This window comes from Rhinolophus hipposideros, assembly GCF_964194185.1.
Source record: "Rhinolophus hipposideros genome assembly, chromosome: 11".
NCBI classification, from domain to species: domain Eukaryota; kingdom Metazoa; phylum Chordata; class Mammalia; order Chiroptera; family Rhinolophidae; genus Rhinolophus; species Rhinolophus hipposideros.
The window spans coordinates 53,552,207-53,572,022 of record NC_138057.1 but is presented as its reverse complement, the minus strand read 5'-3'; the positions used below and the strand labels follow the sequence as shown (position 1 = coordinate 53,572,022).

Below are 19,816 nucleotides of genomic sequence, written 5' to 3'. Positions count from 1 at the left end.
CTTTCGCTCACTGCAGTTTTCCCAGCCCTGACCTGCGCTTGGCCCATGTCAATGAGTGTTTAAAAAATGGGATAGGTGGATGGACAGCCTGCTGGGCCCCGCTGCAGTCATGCGAGTGACCACCCCCACGTGGGCCCAACACGCCTGGAGCCTTCCACTGTCAGGAACCTCCCTTCCTGCGGTTTTGCATAGTGGTGATTAGAGAAGAGTGTCTTGGAGGGATGGAAATGCTTCACAGTCCTGATGGATGGTGTCACTCAGTGGCTGAGACGTAGAACAAGTTCATTCCCCTCCTCAGTCACCACAGGCAGGGCTGCGATTTCCCACCACCTCCTGTGAATGTGAGGATGATTGCTACGTATCTGACGAGGGTCAGAGGACAGATCAGCACGTCCTGCTTGCTGGCTGGAGGGGACGTGTCTGTCTTTGTTTCACTCAGCCAAGGATGTGTGTTTGTGGGCCTGCAGCGGGACATGGCTTAGGGAACCTTGTTCCGCAGGCCCTGGCCCAGCTTACCCAGCACTCTGCATGTGCCGGGGCCGTAGGATGTATTCCCTCATCGGAACGTCACAGCAGCCTGGGGAGGGAGGAAATGGGGCCTCAGAGAGGTGGGGTAACTTAGCCGAGGCGCACAGCCAGCCAGGGCAGGCTCAGCAGAACGCAGGTCGGCTCAGTAGCTTATGGGAAATGCCTGGTACAGTGCCCACGTCGAGCAGACGTGATAACAGTAAGTATAACAACATTGATTGAGCACAGACGACATACTAGGCACTGTGCTAAGGCTTCTGTGCGTCACCTGGTTGAATCCTCACAACGTCCCCACGAGGCGGGTGTAGTCATTATCCCTACTTTTCAGAGGAAGAAACTGAGGCCCAAAGAGACTTGCAAGGGAGACTAGCTGGTCTCCTGACCCCTCCTGGCAGCTCCAGTTTCAGCTCAGTGTTTTCTGCTCTTTGTGGAGTATCGCCAGGGACCTGCCCTAAAGAGGGATCCTCCCCGAGCCAGGGGAGGGTGAGGTGAACAGTGCTCCCGCAGGCCCAAGACAAGACAGAAGTACATGAGAGGGCCCATTCCCCTGCTGTGTGTGCACTGTGGTCTCACCTGGGGGCTGGTCCAGGGCAGGGCTGGGTACGTGGGCCCCACGCAGGGGCGCTGAGTGAAGGGGAACAGAATTGGGGGTACCACATGACCCCAGCTGGAGCTCTGGAGGGTTGTCCCAGGAGAAGGGGGACCGATGTGGCCAGTACGACCCCAGGTGGGAGAAGAGGAGCCCTAATTAGAGGCAGGTTTTGGGCACAAAATGAGGAACGACTTTTTCCCCTGAGAACTGTCCAGAGGACTGCGCTCCCGTGGGCAGTGTGCCATGCGCCCCTTACTGGGTTGCAGAGGGCGTCCTTTGGGAATGTTGATCTCAGTGGTCTCTGGAGACTCATCCAGCCCCTTGAAAGCACCATCTGGCTTTGACAGCACCTGCGTGTGCTGTCTTAGGAAGCCCACATCTTTTGAGCCATGTTTGTTCATTGCTTGGAATGCTTCCTCTTGTGAATGATAAAACCCCGAGAATAGTTGACTATTACCCCACTGTGTGCCACCCAGTAACTCCTCAGGCTGAGCTCCGGGTAACCATTCTCTCTCTTTCTCTCTTCTCTTCTCTTCTCTTCTCTTCTCTTCTCTTCTCTTCTCTTCTCTTCTCTTCTCTTCTCTTCTCTTCTCTTCTCTTCTCTTCTCTTCTCTTCTCTCTCTTCCCCTCTCTTCCCCCCTCACAGCCCAGTTTAATGGCAACGAGAAACGACAGTCATCTCCCTCGCCTTCCCGGGACCGGCGGCGCCAGCTTCGAGCTCCTGGAGGGGGCTTCAAGCCCATCAAACACGGGAGCCCTGAGTTCTGTGGGATCCTGGGAGAAAGAGTGGATCCTGCTGTCCCCCTGGAGAAGCAAATGTGAGTTCTAAGGGGACAAAGCCCAACCTCGGCTCCCAGTTCATGCAATCATTGCTCTTTCCTTTACTTTCTTTATCTTGTTTCAAAAATTCGCAGACTGAGAGAAAGTTAGAGCTACAGGGATCTTTTAGTTTACACTCCCACCCCGCCCCTGTGTGCAGAGGGGGGCAGGTGGAGGCTCACAGAAGGTCAAGGCCACCATCAGGTGAGTAGCAGAACAGGACTAGAATGCACGTCTCCTTATTCCTAGCCTGGTGCTTTCTCCATCCACACTGTGTCTCTACCCTTACTTTTGATGACCAGTAGAAAGGCCTGCAAAATCATCTACACAGTTCACCCCTCCCTTACATCCCAGTTTCTAGTTTCATCATGTAGACTGAATCCTGTCCCCTAGTTGTAAATGAGATTTATTTGCTAGCTCGTGACTTTTTTGCCCCACTTCTGCTTGGTATGAGTTGGGCAAGGCCTTGACACTGTTGATTTTGGTTTTCTCAGCTCCTTTCCCTTCCCGCTCCTCCCCAACACTGCGGGTCGCCCGTTTCTCCCCCTCCCCTTGATGTGATCATCTCCCTTCTCTGCCAGACGCTCAATGTGTGCAGGTCCCTGCTCTGCTCTAAAACCTTCAGCGGCTCCCCATCACCTCTGGGATAAAGTCCCATCTCCCAAGCCTGGCATTCCACATACCTAGACTAGAGTGAGCTTCTCCAGGAACTTGAAAACGCAGGCCTGGATCTTGTGCTGGTACCGTCAGGTATATCATCATCTTACTAAGCAAATGTGTAATAAATGGGATTATCATCCCCATTGCACAGATGAGAAAATTGGGGCTCTAAGAGATGCAGAGCCTTGGCTAGGATCTCAGGGCTCCGAGTGCAGAGGTGAGATTTGGACTTCAGCCCCGTGACTCTCCCCTCACTTCCGTCTCCTAAAACACACTCTTATCCCCCACCCATAGCGCACGCCTGGCACAGAGCAGGCCCTCTGTCAGCCAACAGATTAGCTGACACCAAGCTGGTTCCTCGTGAGACTGTCTCGTGTGGATCACGTACTATTATCAGTCTCCACCCTGGGGGACGCTGGTCTCAGCACAGCTGGCAGTGCATCCCTCGCAGGAAATGCTCGCCCGGTGAGCAGGATGCAGGGCTTTCCGATGATGTCATGTGCTATCAGCTCTGAAGGCTGCGGCCTCCTCTGGGCCTGCCCCCCGCCTGCTATACTGAGCACATGGGTGGGGGGAACGCTCCCAGTGGGCGCTGTGTTCATCATTTCTCACAGCCATGCAGATTGGGTGGCAGGTTTTGCTTATTCTGTCTGATCAAACTGCACTTTTGAATCAACAAACAAAATGTGATCCAAAGATGCCAGGAACTGTTCAGAATGCGTCCTTACTCAGTTCTGCCTGGGGTCAGCGGCCCGGCCTACCCTCTTCCCACCCCCTGGCAGAGCTTTTGTCTGGCTGGGGCCCCTTGAGGACAGTTCTGCTCGGTTTCCTTTCCCCTTCCCACCCAACAAGGCCCTCCGCCAAGCCCAGAGTCATGACTGGCTTTCCCTCCCCCCCATCTTCTCGTCTTCCCGGGATTATTCTGGCCTGCCCGAGGCCCTGACTCATCACCGAGAGGTGTGTTTAGGTAAAATCCCACTTCCAGCAGAGCCTGGTGACCCAGACAGGGAGAATCCCCTAAATCTCCCACCTGGCTGAGGAAGCCGCAGACTTTAGGAGGCAGCTGTAAGACCAGCCTCTCCTGCATCCTAGCACAGGGGAGAGGGGAGGACTAACACACAGGTTACTGAGGATGGGAAGTCCAGTCCCACATCTGCCTGGGCACCCATACCACCACCCTTCCCTCCTGCTGCTCAGGTACTCAGGGGACACCCCTCCCCAGCCTCCTGGAGGCAGCCCATGGCCCCTCCGTCCTACATCATGATTACTGTCAGCATATAAACATGGTCTAGTCACAAAGTTCTTAAAAGAAAATAAATAATTTTGACCGACATCCCTTTCTAGCTCCCGCCCCTGCTGGGAACATAAGCTCCATGGGGTTGGGAACTTGTTTGTCACCACTGTGACTGCAGTGCCTAGAATGGTGCCTGGTACATAATAGATGCTCAATAAATAGTGTCCAATGATGGGCAAAGTTTCTACAGAGCTGTTAGCGTAGACACCTCCCTCCTTCACAGACACTCTGCTTCGGGTTTTCCTTCTGCCTCCCTACTGCTGGCTCCTCCCCTCAGCTTGACCTGAAGGTTGGACTGTCGGGGCTCAGTTTCCAGCCCAGTGCTCTTTCTGGGTAGTCTCTTCAGGATTTAACAGTTCCCATCCCCAGCCCACACCTCTCCCAACTCTCGACTCCTGCTTGCAACTGCCTTCTTGGCATTTCCACTTGGCTGACGAATGGACATCTCCTATTAAACGTGTTCAGAACTGGGCTCCTGATCTCCTCCTCAACACTCGCTCTTCCCCCAGCTTTTCCACCTCCATAAAGGGCATCACATCTACCTGGCTGCTCAAGCCACAAACCTGGAATCATTACGAGTCTTTTTTTTTTTTTTGCGGGGGGGTGGGGGGCGGGAGGGCTTTCACCAGCATCTAATGCATTACTATTAAGTTTTGCCAGTTCTCCATCCAAAATACAGCCCAGATCCATCCATGCCTTTCATCTCCGCAGCCACTTCCCCTCTGGACCCCTGTGGAAGCCTCCTAGGAGACTTGCGTCCTGCTTCACTTCCCCTCTTCAGGGCAGCCTGGTCGACCTTCTGTAAGATCATCCAGAGCAAGTAACAGCTCTGTTTAAAACTTTCATTACCCTCCATTATGCTTAGAATGAAATCAGACTTCTTCCCTGGGCCCACAAGGCCTCAGGGAGCTGGGCCCCACCTCGCACTCCGCCCTCCTCCAGCACCACTCCCCAGGTCACAGTGCCAGGCTGTCCTTGCTGCCTTTCTGCTCTGTGAACAGCCTGAACTCATTCCTACTTCAGGACCTTTGCACTTGCTGGTTCCTCTGACATGAAAGGCTCCTTCTCACGATGCAGAATCTCAGGTCAAATGTTACCATCTCGGGCCTCCTTCATTCTGAAGTAGGCACCTCCCCCGCCCATCAATGCCTCATCACAAATCTACTAGTATTCCTACATACTAGCGCTTAATGACTATCTGAAATCATTTCCTAAATCTATTTATTGACTCTCCATCTCCTTGTATCAGCCCTGTGAGATCAAGGATGGAGTAAGCGGTGAGTAAATACTGGAGGACCTAAGGGGTATTGGGTGGGCTTGATGGCAATGGTTGAGTCTTAATCCCCATGGTTCTGGCCTGACGGGCCAGCTCCACAAAGCCCAGCAGCCCCAACATGGCCTCCTGCCTGGATTCTCTTTTCAGTCTCTTCAGGGTTGTTTTCTGGGAAATTTCACCTGTGTATCACACCCCCATTGAGCCTGCTTGGGCCCAGCAATTAGCCCCCCGCTCCCACAGGACCACCCAGGACCACTCTGTCTCCTGGTGGCCAGTTGCCTGCTGGCAGGCTGGCCAGTGCTTTTCCCACTTCTCCCCACCCTGGTGTCCTCTCCCAAACTCTGCCTGGGTCTCCTTTGATCTCAACCTGAGTTCCCCCCCTTTCTCTCCACATGGAGCCGCTGAAGCAGCCCAGGGAGTACCAGCAGCTTGTCCTGTCCTCCCCACAGGGACTGCTCTTGCCGGGGCTCCAGGACTCCCTGGGAGGCCCGGCTCCACCTACCTCTCAGAGCCCGCTTGCTCCTGTGCTCAGGGAGGGGCAAACGGCAGGCAGCAGTCCCCTGAAGACCACTTCCAGGCCTTTCCCTGAGGACAGCTTTGCTTCAAATGGCTGACACTTGTTTTCCTAATAAAACAATGTTTTTGTCAGGTCACTGGGGGTATGTTACACAGGTGAAATTTCCCAGAAAACAACCCTGCCAATTCTGTTAACTCATGTTTCTAAAGTTAGACAAGCTCCATCCTTGTCTAACTATTTTTCCCAATTAGTCAGGTATCCTTTCGAAAGCATGCCTGGAGCCTTCACAGCTCTAGAAGTGTTTTAATTATGGCAGCCTGTGCAGTCCCCAACTTCACCTTCCTCTCCATTTCTGCCTGGGTTTTGAAAGGAAGGCAGGTCTTTGGTCTGCACACTTCCCTCCCTTTTCCTCTTGGGGAGTCTCCCCCCCAGATGTCCAGCGCCAGGCCTGACCTGTGAGTGACTCAGTGACTCAGTCACATGCTCGTTGGACAGGGACACTCACATCTCCTCCCCAGTCCGTGCTTTCCTAAAGCTGGTTGGGTTTGTTTCTTTCAGTTTATGATTACATCATCACCCCTGCTGCTAACTGTTCATAACTCTGCCTTGTGAATGGCAAAAAGTGCAAGGTAAAGGTAGTGGGACATGTTTCTGTAAGCAGAATGTCTGTCACTGAACTCTCAGGTGCTGTTGCAGGCGCTGCTGGGCTAGGTCCAGGAGGCAGCCTCCTCACTCACATCTGGGAATTAAAATGCAGCCTCAGGGTCGGGCAGCAGCCTAAAATAATGGTAGCTGCAGAAGTTACCCACAGCCGTCTGCAAGTTCAGCCTCTTCTGCTGATGCTCATAGCTGCCACTCATTGAAAGTCATCCCACCCCAGGCTCTACATAAGCCCTTTTATGCACCATCCCATTTAGAATTTAATCCCCAAAATGGGGGTAGATTGATCGCAACTTGACAGAGAACCAAGGCTCGAGCCACGGTAAGCCACTTGCCCCAGACCACCTGGCTGGACAGTGGCCAAGCCGTAAGTGCCTCTGTGGCTGAAGTGTGACCTAGCCTCGCCATTTGGCACCTCTGGTCCCCTTCCTGGCCGCATCTCTTGCTACCTTCCCACTGCCCCCGCCCCTCAGACTGCAATGTAAACAGAAATGCATTCTGAGTGTACCCGCTGACTGGTGTCTTAGGCTCGCCACTCTTCCACTGAATTTTTACCTTCAGCTTTTTTAATCACTGTTCCCCTTGTGTCCTGCAGTCGGGGGCTTTATGCCATCTGCCTCTGCACCCCTCCCTCTCTTCTGATTCTGCCGCTCTCCCCGTGGGGTCTGGAAGCGGAGCTGCCAGGATTCCTAGGACCAGTCAGTGCCATTCACTCAGCAGGAGCCTTGGGGTGGCCACCCTCCTGAGTGATGAACACTGCCCACTTGTCCCCCAGATGTCACAGAGTCAGCATGTGTCCCTCTTGTCAGCACCCCCTGGTGGCTTCAGTGTCACTCAGACAGAGAAAGCCGGAGTCCTCAAGTGTCTCTCTCTCTCTCTCTCTCTCTCTCTCTCTCTCTCTCTCTCTCTCTCTCTCTCTCTCTCACACACACACACACACACACACACACACACACACGTGCGCGCAGCCCCATGGCCCCGCCCTGTCTCCGTTACCCCTCCCCCTCGCCAGCCTCCATGGCGGTGCTCTTTCGAAAAACATGGCAGGCGCTCTTGCCTCAGGCATCTGCCTCCACCACCCATCCTTCTGGCAGAATGCTGTTTTCCAGCTGCTGTCCTTGGTGGCACCCTCCCTCACCTCCTTCAGGTTTATGCTGAAATGTCACTCTTCTCCGGACGGCTTCCCTGGCCACTGCTTAAAATAGCGGTCCTTCCCCCGAGCTGCAGACCACGCGGCCCTGCTTCGTTTCTTGTATAGCACCTCCGTGAGAATCTCAGGCCTCATGAGGGAGGGGACTGCAGGTTTCTCCACTGATCTCTCCACACAGTCTGTCAGGCATCAGGCACTCGGTAAATAGCTATTAAATGACTGAACACACACGCGCCTGCCCTGTAACGAGGAGGCCCCGGACGTGACAGCCGCCCACTGAGGAACAGACTTCAGGGTGTTAGCTGTGGGGGTCCTGTCCCCAAGTCCTGACCTTCTCCCTTCTCCCCAGATGGTATCACGGAGCCATCACCAGAGGAGATGCCGAGAACCTGCTGCGACTCTGCAAGGAGTGTAGCTACCTTGTCCGGAATAGCCAGACCAGCAAGCACGACTACTCCTTGTCCCTGAAGTGAGTACAGCCTGGTCACCCCCATACCCGCCTCGGCAGCCTGAAGGGTAGCACGGCTGGCTCTCGTGTCTGTGGCAGAAAGACCTGCCGGCGTCCCCCTGGGAAACTTGCCAGCACGAGTTATTTCAAGCCTTGATTTTTCAATTTGATCTTATTCTCCGGGGATACAGAGGAGTCTTTATGTTCTGTTTCTGTCTCCCCAGCAGTGGAGGGGCCTCTTCTTAGGATTTATATTAAATAACCAAGAATAGCTTTCACATCTGCTGTGAGCCAGGGGCTGCATGAAGCTCTTACCATCCCTCTCTCATACCTCATCCCTCTCTCAAACCTCACAACAGTCCTTTGATGAGAATCATATCGTCCCCATTTTGCAGGTAAGGAAACTGAGACACAGAGCAGCAACATGACTGGCCTCGGGTGAGGGGCCAGGACACAAGATCAGCTGTTTGACTCTCCGGTGTGCCCCGCTGCCACTGTGAGGATGACCTCTCCTTACATTCTAGACTGCTGTTTGGGCAGTCTGATTTTGGGGTGTGTCATGAAGGTTGCGCGGGACACTGGGAAGAGCCAGGGAGAATCCTGCTGGTGGTAGCAGCTATCGCTGCTTTGTAAACTGTCGGGTCTTTCTGATGCAGGAGGCATTGATGGTGGAATAAGCAGCCCCGAAATAAGATGCAGGTTTTTTGATTGAGTGCTTCATGCAGTGCTGTCACTGGATGGGACCCAACACGTGGTTTAAAAACTATTTTACAGATAGGAAATCTGAGGCCCTGAGAGAGGCAGGATTTCCCAAGGACACATAGAGAGTTCGTGACAGAATTGGGGTATAAGAACCCAGGCCCTTTGGCCAGCACAGAAGGCCAGGAACAATGAAGCCTCTCTGCTTCCTCTCTGATCTGTTCACCATTATTAGCGGCCATGCGATGGGAGAGGCCCTGCTGGGGTGCTATTGTCAGGATAACCTTGTGCCGGCCAGCCATGTAGACAGTACCAGGGCGGCCAAGGAAGGAGACGTTGGCCTACACTCTGCTTTGGACCGACCCCACCTGGTTGGCTGGGCTCTGCCCTGAGAAGGACAGTGACAAACGGCGGAGCAGTTAGGGCAGGAAACAGAGGCACTAGAAGTCCACCTGGAGGAGGCAGGATGTGTAGAGACATAGTGGAACCACAAATCTTTCAAGGACTACCAGGGCAGGAGACACAGACATGGTTGGGGATCTCCAGATAGGGGAGTTACGGGCGGGAGATTCTAGCTCAGTGAGAAGAAAAGTGTTCTAACAGAGCAGACAAGAATCAGACTGATCTAAAGCTGCCTCAAAAGGTAGTGAGTGTCCCCTCACTGAGGGTGTGCATCTAGGGTCTGGACGACCACCTTGCCAGGGAGGACATGGAGAGGATTCCTAACCAGCTGGGGGGCCACACAGAACAACTGGTACCTGTATACTTCATCAGACCCGGCGGCTTAAAGAACCAGGTTGGTGATTGCAGCTGAGGAAAACTGAATGTGCTAAATCACCACTGAGCTGGGAGGCAGCCAAAGCCAGAGAGAAGGCCCTCACTGAATTGAGGAGAGGGCAGTGGTGGGGGACAGGTGCACACCACTGGCCATGCAGACGGGCCGGGGGTCCTCAACTTTCCACTGCTCCATGCAGCCCCTCCCTCCCTCGCCGTTGTGGTAACCTAGCAACCCAGGTGCCCATGACCGATGCTTCCAGAGCTCCACCTTCCACCTCATTGCATTCTTCTGGGATGGGAGCGATGAAGGAAGCCAGTGACATCAGAGGTGGGACTCTCCGGTCACCACCCTTCCCTGCGAACCCAAGCAGCCTTCCCATTCCCTGGGCTTCCTCAGCGTAGCAACCATCACACTGGGAGCCTGAGTTCTTCAGGGACTCTCCTTCCTCCAGGAATCCTGTTGTCTGGGGCCTAACCGCACGGGTCTTCCTGAAAATTCTGACTAAATGCACTAATGAGGAGGGGGTAGCGTGCCCCGTGCCCGGCCTGGCCATTCTTCCACGAGGGACAGAGCCCATCGAGCTTCCTGTTTCTTCACTGAGGAAGTGCTGAGCCCCTGGACACTGGGGCCCCATGGTGACCCCAACTCAGCCCTGCCTGCTAGGGAACAACAGCCTCCTGAGTACCCAGGATGTGTCAGGGTGGAGGTGCCATCACAGGAGGACATAAAGGAATCTTGAGCCAATTGCACAAGGAATCATACCCATAAAACCTGTAGGATCTATTCCTCAATCTTCTGGGCAGTGGCCTGCTGTTAATGCAAACAGGCCCAATGCCACCTCATAGATGGGTCTCTAGAAGAGTGTTTCCATCAGCGCCAAGAGTATAATTCCCTTTTCATCCCTGGTGTGCTGAGAGGAAGCTGAGGGCCCCGCCCGGTGGCTGGTGCCAGGATCTGGGATAAGAATACTCTGCTCTCAGGCCCAGTTTGGATGACTGGTCTCTACCCACAGACCCTGGAGGAGGGTTTAGTTTTGAATGCTTGTCTAGAACCATTAGAACCCAAAGGCCAGCGGGGTGGTCTCACCTGGTCAAGCTTTCCCTGTAGGGAGCCCAAAATTGGGGAAGTGGGCTAGGCTATCTTGTGGCTGGGTGTGGCAGCCGGCTAAGGAGAGATGGGTTGACTTCCCAAAGCAGCCCCAGTTCCTGATGACCAATCTGGCTGCCAGCCAGGGAGTGACACCTGGCGTTAATCACCTCACCATCAGTGGAACTGGGAGTGAACATCCCAGCTGCTTGGGGCAAGTGCCAGCTTTGCCAGCCACCATGTGAGGTATGAGGTCTCAGATGCACGAGGCCTGCCTGGCGGGGGCAGGGTGGGCAGTGGCATTCCCTATGCATGCTGTTGTCAGGAACGTGGTACAAATTGACTCTGGAATTCCAGCTATGTTTTCCTGTAAACCTTGGGTTCTGCTGCGAGGGTATTCTCGGGTAGAGGAAGGACTTGGGGGAGGCTGGCCTTAGAAGACTAGGCCCTCCACCCTTTCCATCCTCTCGGCAGATAGTTATGCAAGCCCTTCGTACCAGGTTCTGGGCAGGGCAGCAGAGAAAGAGCCGAGGTGAGAACAGCCCAACCCAAACTGTAAAGCTCACAGTGTGGCTCATTCGGCCTTGACCTTGTGGCACAGATGGCCTGGAGAAGCTGCAGGGAAGAGGTGCACGTAAGCTTTAAGAGAGGGTAGGTGTTCCCCAGGCAGGGATGGCTGCTGGGATCCCAGGTGGAGGGGGCGCCCAGGCAAAGTCCTGTAGATGCAGCAAAGCCTTGCCAGGGCTTGTGCCTCTCAGAGGGGCCGAGACCCACTTCTTAGTGAGGGGTTCACTGAAGTAGAGACACTGGCCCTGTGCTTAAACCCACTTTACCTGATGTATCTCCCTGCATGTCCACAGCACCTTACCGTTTAGAGGGCCTATGCTTTTGCTCCAGGATGGCCTGTGGGTGACTAGGGCAGACATCATATTCTCTTCCTCATCTTCAGGTAGAGGCAGCTGAATGACCTGCCAAGGCTGGCATGGCGGCAACAGACTCTCAGTACTTTCCCACCCCGTCCCAAGCACTCCTTACACCGGGTCAGAAGGTCCTCAGATGTCAAACCTGGAAGTGATCTGAGTGGCCCACCGAGTCCTATCCCTTTGCTTCATGGGTGGGAAGACTGAGACCCAGAGGAGATTCATGATTGACCTCAGGCTCCCTGGCTGGCAGGTGACCACACTGACAGTAGAGATGGTGACTGGTTCCCACTGTGAGGACCAGACAGACAGGGTTCTGCACTGGCCCGAGCTGCCCCTCCATCTGTCCTTCCACCCAGAGGTCACACGTATCGCCATCCAAGATGGCATCTGCACTCCACCCATTGCCTCTCAGAGCCCCTCCATGGCAGAACCTCCCGCCCCCTCACTGTGAAGCAGCCTTATGGAGATCGAGCTTAATTGCTTTCCAACTCTGCCCTTCTCCCCTCCTCCCTGCAGAACTCTCCCTCTTCCCTGTGGGCAGCCGGACTTGACAGGGTGGCAGGCCCTTAAGACGCCCTCTTGGCTGCCAGCAGACATGTGGGCCCTGGCACCAACCACTGACCCCTGGGTACACTCACTTCAGCCTCAAGGAAGCAAAGGGTTGAGCCTTTAGAAATTGGCACAAAAACATCACACTCTCATATAGTTTCCTGTCTGGAAAGGCAGTCAGTGGGGAAAAGAGATGAAAAGTCTTGAAAAATCTCATTAAAAGAGTTCTTCAGGCGCTTTGCACTATGAACAACTGCGAGTTCTAGTTCCATGAGTTTTTGCAAAGGAATCTAGACGAGATGAGGGAAACAGGACTCAAAGACTGGAGGGCTTGCGGCTTGGGGGCAGGTGCTCATATGCCAGGTGGCCTCTGCCTGCATTGGGCCCATCCCTGGGAGGACGGAGTGGCACTTCTGAGGCCTCAGCAAGGCTGCCACTGCTCCTTTGACAGGGGCCCAGCCCCAGCTCTCTTTAGGCAGTGAGTGTCCCAGCCTCAGTTGGGGGAAACGGCCCCAAGGAACCTTCACAATGGGGGGCTTCAGCTTTCAAATCCCAGAGGCAAAGTGCAAACATGGCCCAGATGCTGACCTCTGGAGATGCTTCTGGGGGTCTGGCCTGTTTCCATGAGGCTACAATTCAGGCTTGTCCATTCAGTAACCTTCCTCAGCCCCCATAAACTCTGCCTCATTTGGTGTCAGTCATTTACTAGGCTCCAGCCCTCCAGGAGTTCATAGCTGGAGAGGAGGGAAGATATTTACACCTGTAACTTACATTCTGACAGTCCCCGGCTTAACAGTGGTGCAAAAGCAATACACGTTCAGTAGAAACCATACTTCAGATTTTAAATTTTGATCTTTTCTCAGGCTGGCAGTATTGATACGATACTCTCATGGTGCCGGGCAGTGGCAGTGAGCCACAGCTCCCACCTATCGGGCCCTCGATCACGAGGGTAAGGAGCTGATACTCTGCAGTGTAGTATTAAATGCATTTTCAACTTACGATGGGTTTATCAGGACATAACCTGATCGTAAGTCGAAGAGCGACGTGTTTAGAGCTACCCAAGGCAGAAAGTGCTCAGGGCTGTGAACGAGGGAAGAACCAGAAGAGAGGGTATGTGAAGGATGAACAGGGCTTCAACCTGTGCCCAGGGCAGAGAGGGCAACCCAGGCAGAGGGAATGGCACAGAGGCAGGGAAGTGCAGAGCTTGTGTAAGAACAACAGATAACAGTTTGATGGGAAGAGCCCAGGAGAGGTGCGGGCCCTGTGCCAGGCTGAGGAATTGGGGCTCTATCCTGTAGGGCAGGGCCCTCTCAAAGGCTTTGAGCAGGTTGCAGTCATGTCGTCAGAGCTGTGTTCTAGAACCAGTGGTAAGCCAGAATGTGCCATGAGTGCTGTCAAGGAGGGGATACCACTTCTGCCTCCCTCTGCCCTCCACGTGCCCACAAATGTGCCACTCAAGCTAGCACAGTGCAAGAGGCTGGGAGGCAGGCCGCATGTGGGCAGGCATTCCAGGGGGAGACCCAGGGCAGCCCCTTTTAAGACATAGAGGGAAAAAGATGAGCTCTGCAACAGATATCTGGGTTCAAATCCTGGCTCTATTTTTTACCTGCTATGTGAAAGCAAGTTTACCTCCCCAATCATCGCCTGGAAGAGCATGTAGAGCACTCATAAAGCTGTTGTAAGAAGCACAGTCGGCCCTCTGTATCGACAGGTTTCAGATCCGTGGATTCAACCAATCACAGATAGAAAATATTTGGGGCGGAAAATGTTATATTGATGCTGACGTATACTGTATAGTTAGGCTTACGATGGTTTCTGTACTGAACATGTACAGGCTTTTTTCCCCCTTGTCATTATTCCCTAAATAATATAGTATTACTTATTTACATAGCATTCACATTGTATTAGTAACCTCGAGATGATTTAAAGTACACAGGAGGATTGCACAGATTATGTGCAAATAACTAACACCATTTGATATAAGGGTCTTGAGCTTCCTTGGATGTCGGTATCCATGGGGGATCCTGGAACCAGTCCCCCCACAAACACTGAGGAGCCATAATGCAGCTCGGCAGGTACACCTCATCCACAGCCCTCTGCAGGTGCTTGGCATATGCCAATCTCTGCTCCTCCCAGCTTTCCCAGAGCCTTTAGAAGTTACCATTGAGGTAGCAGAGTGGACAGAGCGTTGGGCTAGGTCAAGAGCTCCACACGTGTACCCAGGCTGTATCTGCCACTGGATGACTTGGGTGAGTGTCTTCTCCCTGGGCCCATAGAATGACGGTCTGGGATTTGATTTGCTTTTAGGTTAAGGGCTCCAGGATTAGGGCAAGGTGCCTTTCCCTTAGGTCCCTAGGATGGTGGGGAGGCCCCATTTTCTTCTCCAAGTAGTGGAGGAGGGCACGGGACAGTTTATCTGAATTGTTTAATGACACCTGGCTGGGTCCTGCTTAGAGCTACGGGTTTGTGCTGACGGCTGGGCAGCCTGTCTTCACCCAGCAAACGCTTCCTGGGGCTCCAGTGCAGGGTGATGGGCGTAGCGGGGGCCCATGGAGCTGATGGGCTACATTCTGGGGGTCACTGGGATACGATACTCAAATGATACCACACTCAAATGATACCACATTTCTGTTAGAGCTGTTTTCCTTTCTTCTCTCCCCTCATTGATTTATATAGTAAAGGGGAGAGTTTTCCAGCAGTATGCACGTTTGGGTTTGGGCAGGCAGGCGAGTGATTAATCTTAGTTTGTTACTGCTGACAGCCAGGAGCAAGAAATAATAAAGGTTTGCAGAGGGAGGGGGATGAGGAAAAGATGCTTGACTTTCGTCCATCAGCAGGGAGCACGGACTTCACTTCCCTCTACCCTCTAAGCACCTATTGTTGGGTCAACATCTGAAGCTCCAAACACTGCTTCGTTGTGGCTGCCCATTCCTGTGGGGGCCCCATCCCGGGTAGTCCCACAGACCACAGTGGGGCCTCCCCAGCAGTTGTGGAGTTCCCTACACAGGTGACTTCCAGGCCCAGAATTCCTAGACTTCCATCATCGATGGCCCTTTTCCCCAGCACTGCCCCTGAGGCCAAGGCTTCAAGGAAGGTGGATATATGCAATCAGGGTACTGCCTTAGTCTGAGGAGAGAGGCCCTGGGTTCCTGCCCAACTGGCCACCATTATTTAACCTTTCACCTGTCTGAATTGTTGGGTGGGTGTAATGGCTAAAGTAGAGGGAATGCAGAAGAAAGAGAGGAGAGGTCAGGCAGACTGGCCCAGGCATAGCTGATTTTGACTCTAGGCAGACAATAATAGCAGGAAGTAACAGGGGCCTAAGGGAGTGGGGGTGGTCAGCCCTACCTGTCGGGGATGAGGGACTTCACCATGGTTTTTGGACAATGAGAAGGATTGAGGCAGAATGGGGGTGGACATGGTGAGGAGCTGCCCATGCTGAGAAAACAGCATCCCAGGAGGAAAGAAAGCTTCCTACTTTCCAATCCACGGTTTCTAGTATATCCCATCACCAGCTTCCTCCTACACCTCCCCCGGATAGAGGCAGCTCTGTGCAGCAGAAGACACAGACTCTGAATCAGTCTGGCTGGGGCTCTTGAACCCCAGCTCTGTCACTTACTAGCACTTTGAGTCTCAGTTTCCTCATCTGTAAAATGGGTTTTACAGATGTATCAATGAAGAGACATTACACATGAAGTGTTTAGCATGTGCCTGGTATGCAGTAAGTGCTCAACCAGTGGTAGTTCACTATCTTTGTAGCAGATTTTGTTATAGACTTTGGAAAGCCACAGTTTGTTGGGGGAAGAGCTCTCTGTGGTCCAGAGCCTTGCGGATTGTCTGGGTCTGACCTAGAATTCCATGCCCACATCCACTCTTTTTTATGATGGTGGGATTTTAGAGATAATGCAGGCTGCATCTCAAGAAAATCCTGCATTGCCATGACTGAGACTCCAAATAACACGGAGCTAGAGTCAAACACAGCCGCCCTCTTCCTGGCTGTGTGACCTTGGGTAAGTCAGTTAACCTCTCTGATCTCCCGGTTCCTCATCAGTAGTGAGAGATGATGATCACCTCAACAGGCATTCCGTTTTGTCTTCCACATGGTCCTGCTGCCCCGCTAACTCTCTCTCCAAGTGTTCGAACATGAATACGCACTTTCACCAGAACCTGATCAGGTCTCTTCCTTAGCTCCTGGGGAAGCTTTTTTTTTTTTCTCTTTTGTAGCAACCCTGGTATACTAAGTACCAGAACTGAGTACTTAGTGTACACCACTGAGCAGAAATATGGGGCTTTAGGGAACAGAAGGAGATCTTTTAGATCACCTAGCCCAGTACCCTGTGCAAGTGGAGACACTGACGCCCAGAGAGGGGGAGAAGCTTGCCCGCCACATGGCTTCCCAGCCAGGCCCTGCGAGTGAGCCTGAGACACAGCAGGGGAGCGGAGAGTGTGCCTACGTCTTTGCTGTCACTACGTGGAGGATTTCACATCCTCTCAGGTCTGATGAAGGAAAATGAACTTTCTGCTCAGTGAGCGTGCGGCGTGTTTTCTCCTGAAAGGTTTAAAGGAAATGCCACAATTAGGAGCTGCTGCTATAGGCAAAACAGAAGGTCCTCAAACGCTCTTTGCAGGGGACTAAACGGAAACAGTGACCTTTAGGGGCCTGCTTTGCAGGATCCAAGGACGTGCCATTGAGAGACACTGTGAGGAATAATAGATGACATTTCCCTGTATCCAAAATTACTGAGAAAATATGCCCTGCCCATGGTAAAACGTTTCCAAGGATGTTGCCCTCGCCATTAACACAGTGCCTTCCCTAGACATCCTGCAGGTGCTTTGGTGACACTGGAGCAGTTGGTAGGGGAGTATGGAAAGAGCTTGGGCCCAGAAGACCCGGGTTAGAATCCCAGCTCCACCTCCGGCCAGTGGTGGGGCCCCAGAGCAGTCACAGGCCCCTTCCCTCCTGAGGGGCAGCCAATATTTGGGGGGATGCCCCATAGTAGTTGCAGTTTTCAGAGCTGTTAGGGCGTAGAGTGCTTTAGGGAGATGGCGTGTCTCGGGGCATGGGTGCTGGTGCTTGTGATTTTGAGCTCTCCCACTGTAATAGGATATGGTGAGAAGGGCAGGAATTACACCGTCATTTTTCACAGATACAGGAACAGACTCACACTGTTGCAGAGAGTGAGTGAAAAGCTAGGATTTTAACACAGTCCAGCACCCTCTCTCTGTCCTCTGGAGCCCCTCTGAGCAGAAACACCCCCTACCCTTTCTCTCCAGCTGGGTTTTAGGAGCCCAGCCAGGGCCCAAGCAGGTGTCTGGATAGTGTAGCTCCAGGACCAAAGCCAGATGTTCTGAGCAGGACTTGTGCCACAGCCCATTGCTGGGCATTTCTCTGGCATTTTCCCCGGGCAGTGGTGGCACATAGAAGGCCAGAGACCCTAAAGCCCCTCCCCTCATCTTGTGGGAGCCTGAAAACCTTGGGGTTTTCTCTATCTGGCTTCCAAATGACAATGTTGGGGTATGTGACCCAACTGTGGGAGTCCGCTTTCTTCTCTGGGTCCAACCCTCAAGCAGCAGAACTCTCAAGGAGCATGGGGCTCTGTGGACAGGGAGGCTGAGGCAGCTCGGAAGGCATAGTGATGGCCTCCATAGCTGGTGAGATCGAGGTTTTCAGAAGCCCCGTCTGACCATGGATGTGTCTGGAAGGCAGATCAGGAGTGAAAGACTGGCTGCGGAGGAGGCTGTGACAATTCCAGGAAGGACTAGGGCGGTGGGAGTAGAAGGGAGAACATGTGGTGGAACTGACGAGGGTGAGCAAGAATGAGCAGTCAAGGACCTCATCCAGACTTCTGCACGGCTGTGTGAGTGGTGACCCTGCTAGCTGCCACGTGGACCTGGAATGGGCATTGAAAAGACCCAGAAAAACACACTCTCCCTAACTCAGCTGCCCTCTTTCCTCCACTGCCCAAAACCCAACGCGAGAGGTGCTTGCACGCACGCAGTCAGCCCACTCTCCAGAGAACCCACCAGCCTGGCAGTGCCGAGTGTGCCTGGGGACAGACTGGGCTCTGTCTCCCTTTCCGACCTGCTGCATCTCCCCTCCCAGCCAGGCATGCAGTGTTGCCTTTTGCTCCCCCACCCCACCCCAGAACTCCCTGGTCTCCTCCAGTGGCTGAGCCACCCTGATTATATTACCAGCTGGGTTTTAATTATCTCATATCAGTCTGCATAAATCTGCCTGTGTGGCTCGCCCGCCAGGGGAGGCATTCCAACTGCCTGTCCGTCGCCAGGAAACCTCTCGTGCCCCAGGACAGCTTCCCTTCTAAGGTACTGGGTGGTCTCTCCAAATGAGAAAAACATTTCTTTCCAATCACATCTCTAACATCTTGGTAATATGACTTATTTAATATATTTTTGCAAAAGCCATCTGGGAATGGCTTGGCTGGGGACTTGGGGAGGGCATACAGGGTGCTGCAGGGACAGGCCATAGTGACAGATACACTTTGTATCTGCCGTTGGTGAAGGGGCAGCGACATGAGAAGGATGCAGCTGGGGGCAGGGGGCAGACCAGAGCCTGAGTCCCATGCTTCCACCATCTGTGAGGGTCGTCCAGCGAGTGGCTTCACGTCTCTGAGCCTGTCAGCCCCAAGGCTCAGGGACACAGTGGAAGTGAAAGCTTTTTGTAAACTCTGAGAGGCTCTAGAATGCAAATGGAGTTATTTGCAGAGCCTCTGTGTTCACCCCCAGGAAAGTATCTGTGGTCTTATTTTGCTTATAGCCAGGTAAATAGCTTAAAGAACCCCAGAGGAAATAGGATCAGCCCCCTCCTAGAGGCATTTGGCAGGGCTTAGGCTTTCTCCAGTAAAATCCCATGATGCAGGGTCTCTCGAGTTTCCCTTCGGGCTGTTACAGCCAAAAGAATGGTCTTGGATCACCTGGTCAGGACCTAGTTTTGGAGGGAGGAACAGGTCCAGGAAGGGGAAAGGACCTTCCCAAGGCCCTGCAGGGAGTTGCTGGCAGTGCCCCATCCTCATCCTAGGGTTATCACCCTTCTGAGCTTCATAGCACTATATTTTCATCTCCCATTTTCTCCGTAAACGTTCTTGGTATTTGAGGCAAACATTCTTGATATTTTAGAAAATCAGATGTCAGATTTTATAGCCCTTGTCTTTGTTCCCACAGTTCAAATGCTAAAGCTATAAAAAATGATGTTTTGCTGTGCATGAGTGTGTATGTGTGTGTGAGAAACAAATGTGCACACCCTCCCACTTTGCTGGGGCCAGAGGCCACTCCATGCTTCGTTCTTAGTGCCTCAAACCTGACCTTTTCTGGGCTGCTCCCTCAGGGAGCAGCCGCCATCCTCCTTCCAGCCGTGAGTGCTTTCTGCCACTTTTAATGCTCTTTTTCTTAAGATTACTTCACCCAAGAGGAATATCACAAACCATTGGATTTGGCAAAGCAAGCTTATTAGAAATCCTTTAATTAGAGCCTTTTTATTTTTGTTATTTTCCTTTTGAAAATGTACATGCTACTCCCAGATCCAGGCAGCTTGGGGATCAGCCTGCCACATACTCAGTACAGACTTTCAGGGCAGGGCCAACAAACAGGTCCCCCGGTGTGGCTGTTGCTGCTGCATTCCTGTCCTGCACCAGGCCTTCCTATGGGGTGGGGAGGGGAGGGAGGATGTAGGCACATCAGATGCTAAGGAGGTAATCTGGGCAAGGGGACATTCAGGTAGGTGAGTGCTGTGATGGAGGGACGAGTGGCAGAGAATAAGTGAGGGAGGGAGCAAGTAAGTCTGACTGGGAGCATCTTGGAAGCCTTCTTGGAGGAGGTGGCA

General features: G+C 53.1%; 1 protein-coding gene across 2 annotated transcripts in view; it reads left to right on the top strand.

The window, feature by feature from the left end:
• The window catches only part of SHB (SH2 domain containing adaptor protein B), a 131,152-nt gene that overhangs the window by 98,143 nt on the left and 13,193 nt on the right, over positions 1-19,816 (top strand). For both annotated transcript variants that reach the window (XM_081065766.1, XM_081065765.1), the window contains 2 exons: positions 1,767-1,938; positions 7,846-7,965. In XM_081065766.1, the coding sequence (XP_080921892.1) occupies positions 1,767-1,938; positions 7,846-7,965 (292 nt within the window). The remainder of the gene's footprint in view (positions 1-1,766; positions 1,939-7,845; positions 7,966-19,816) is intronic.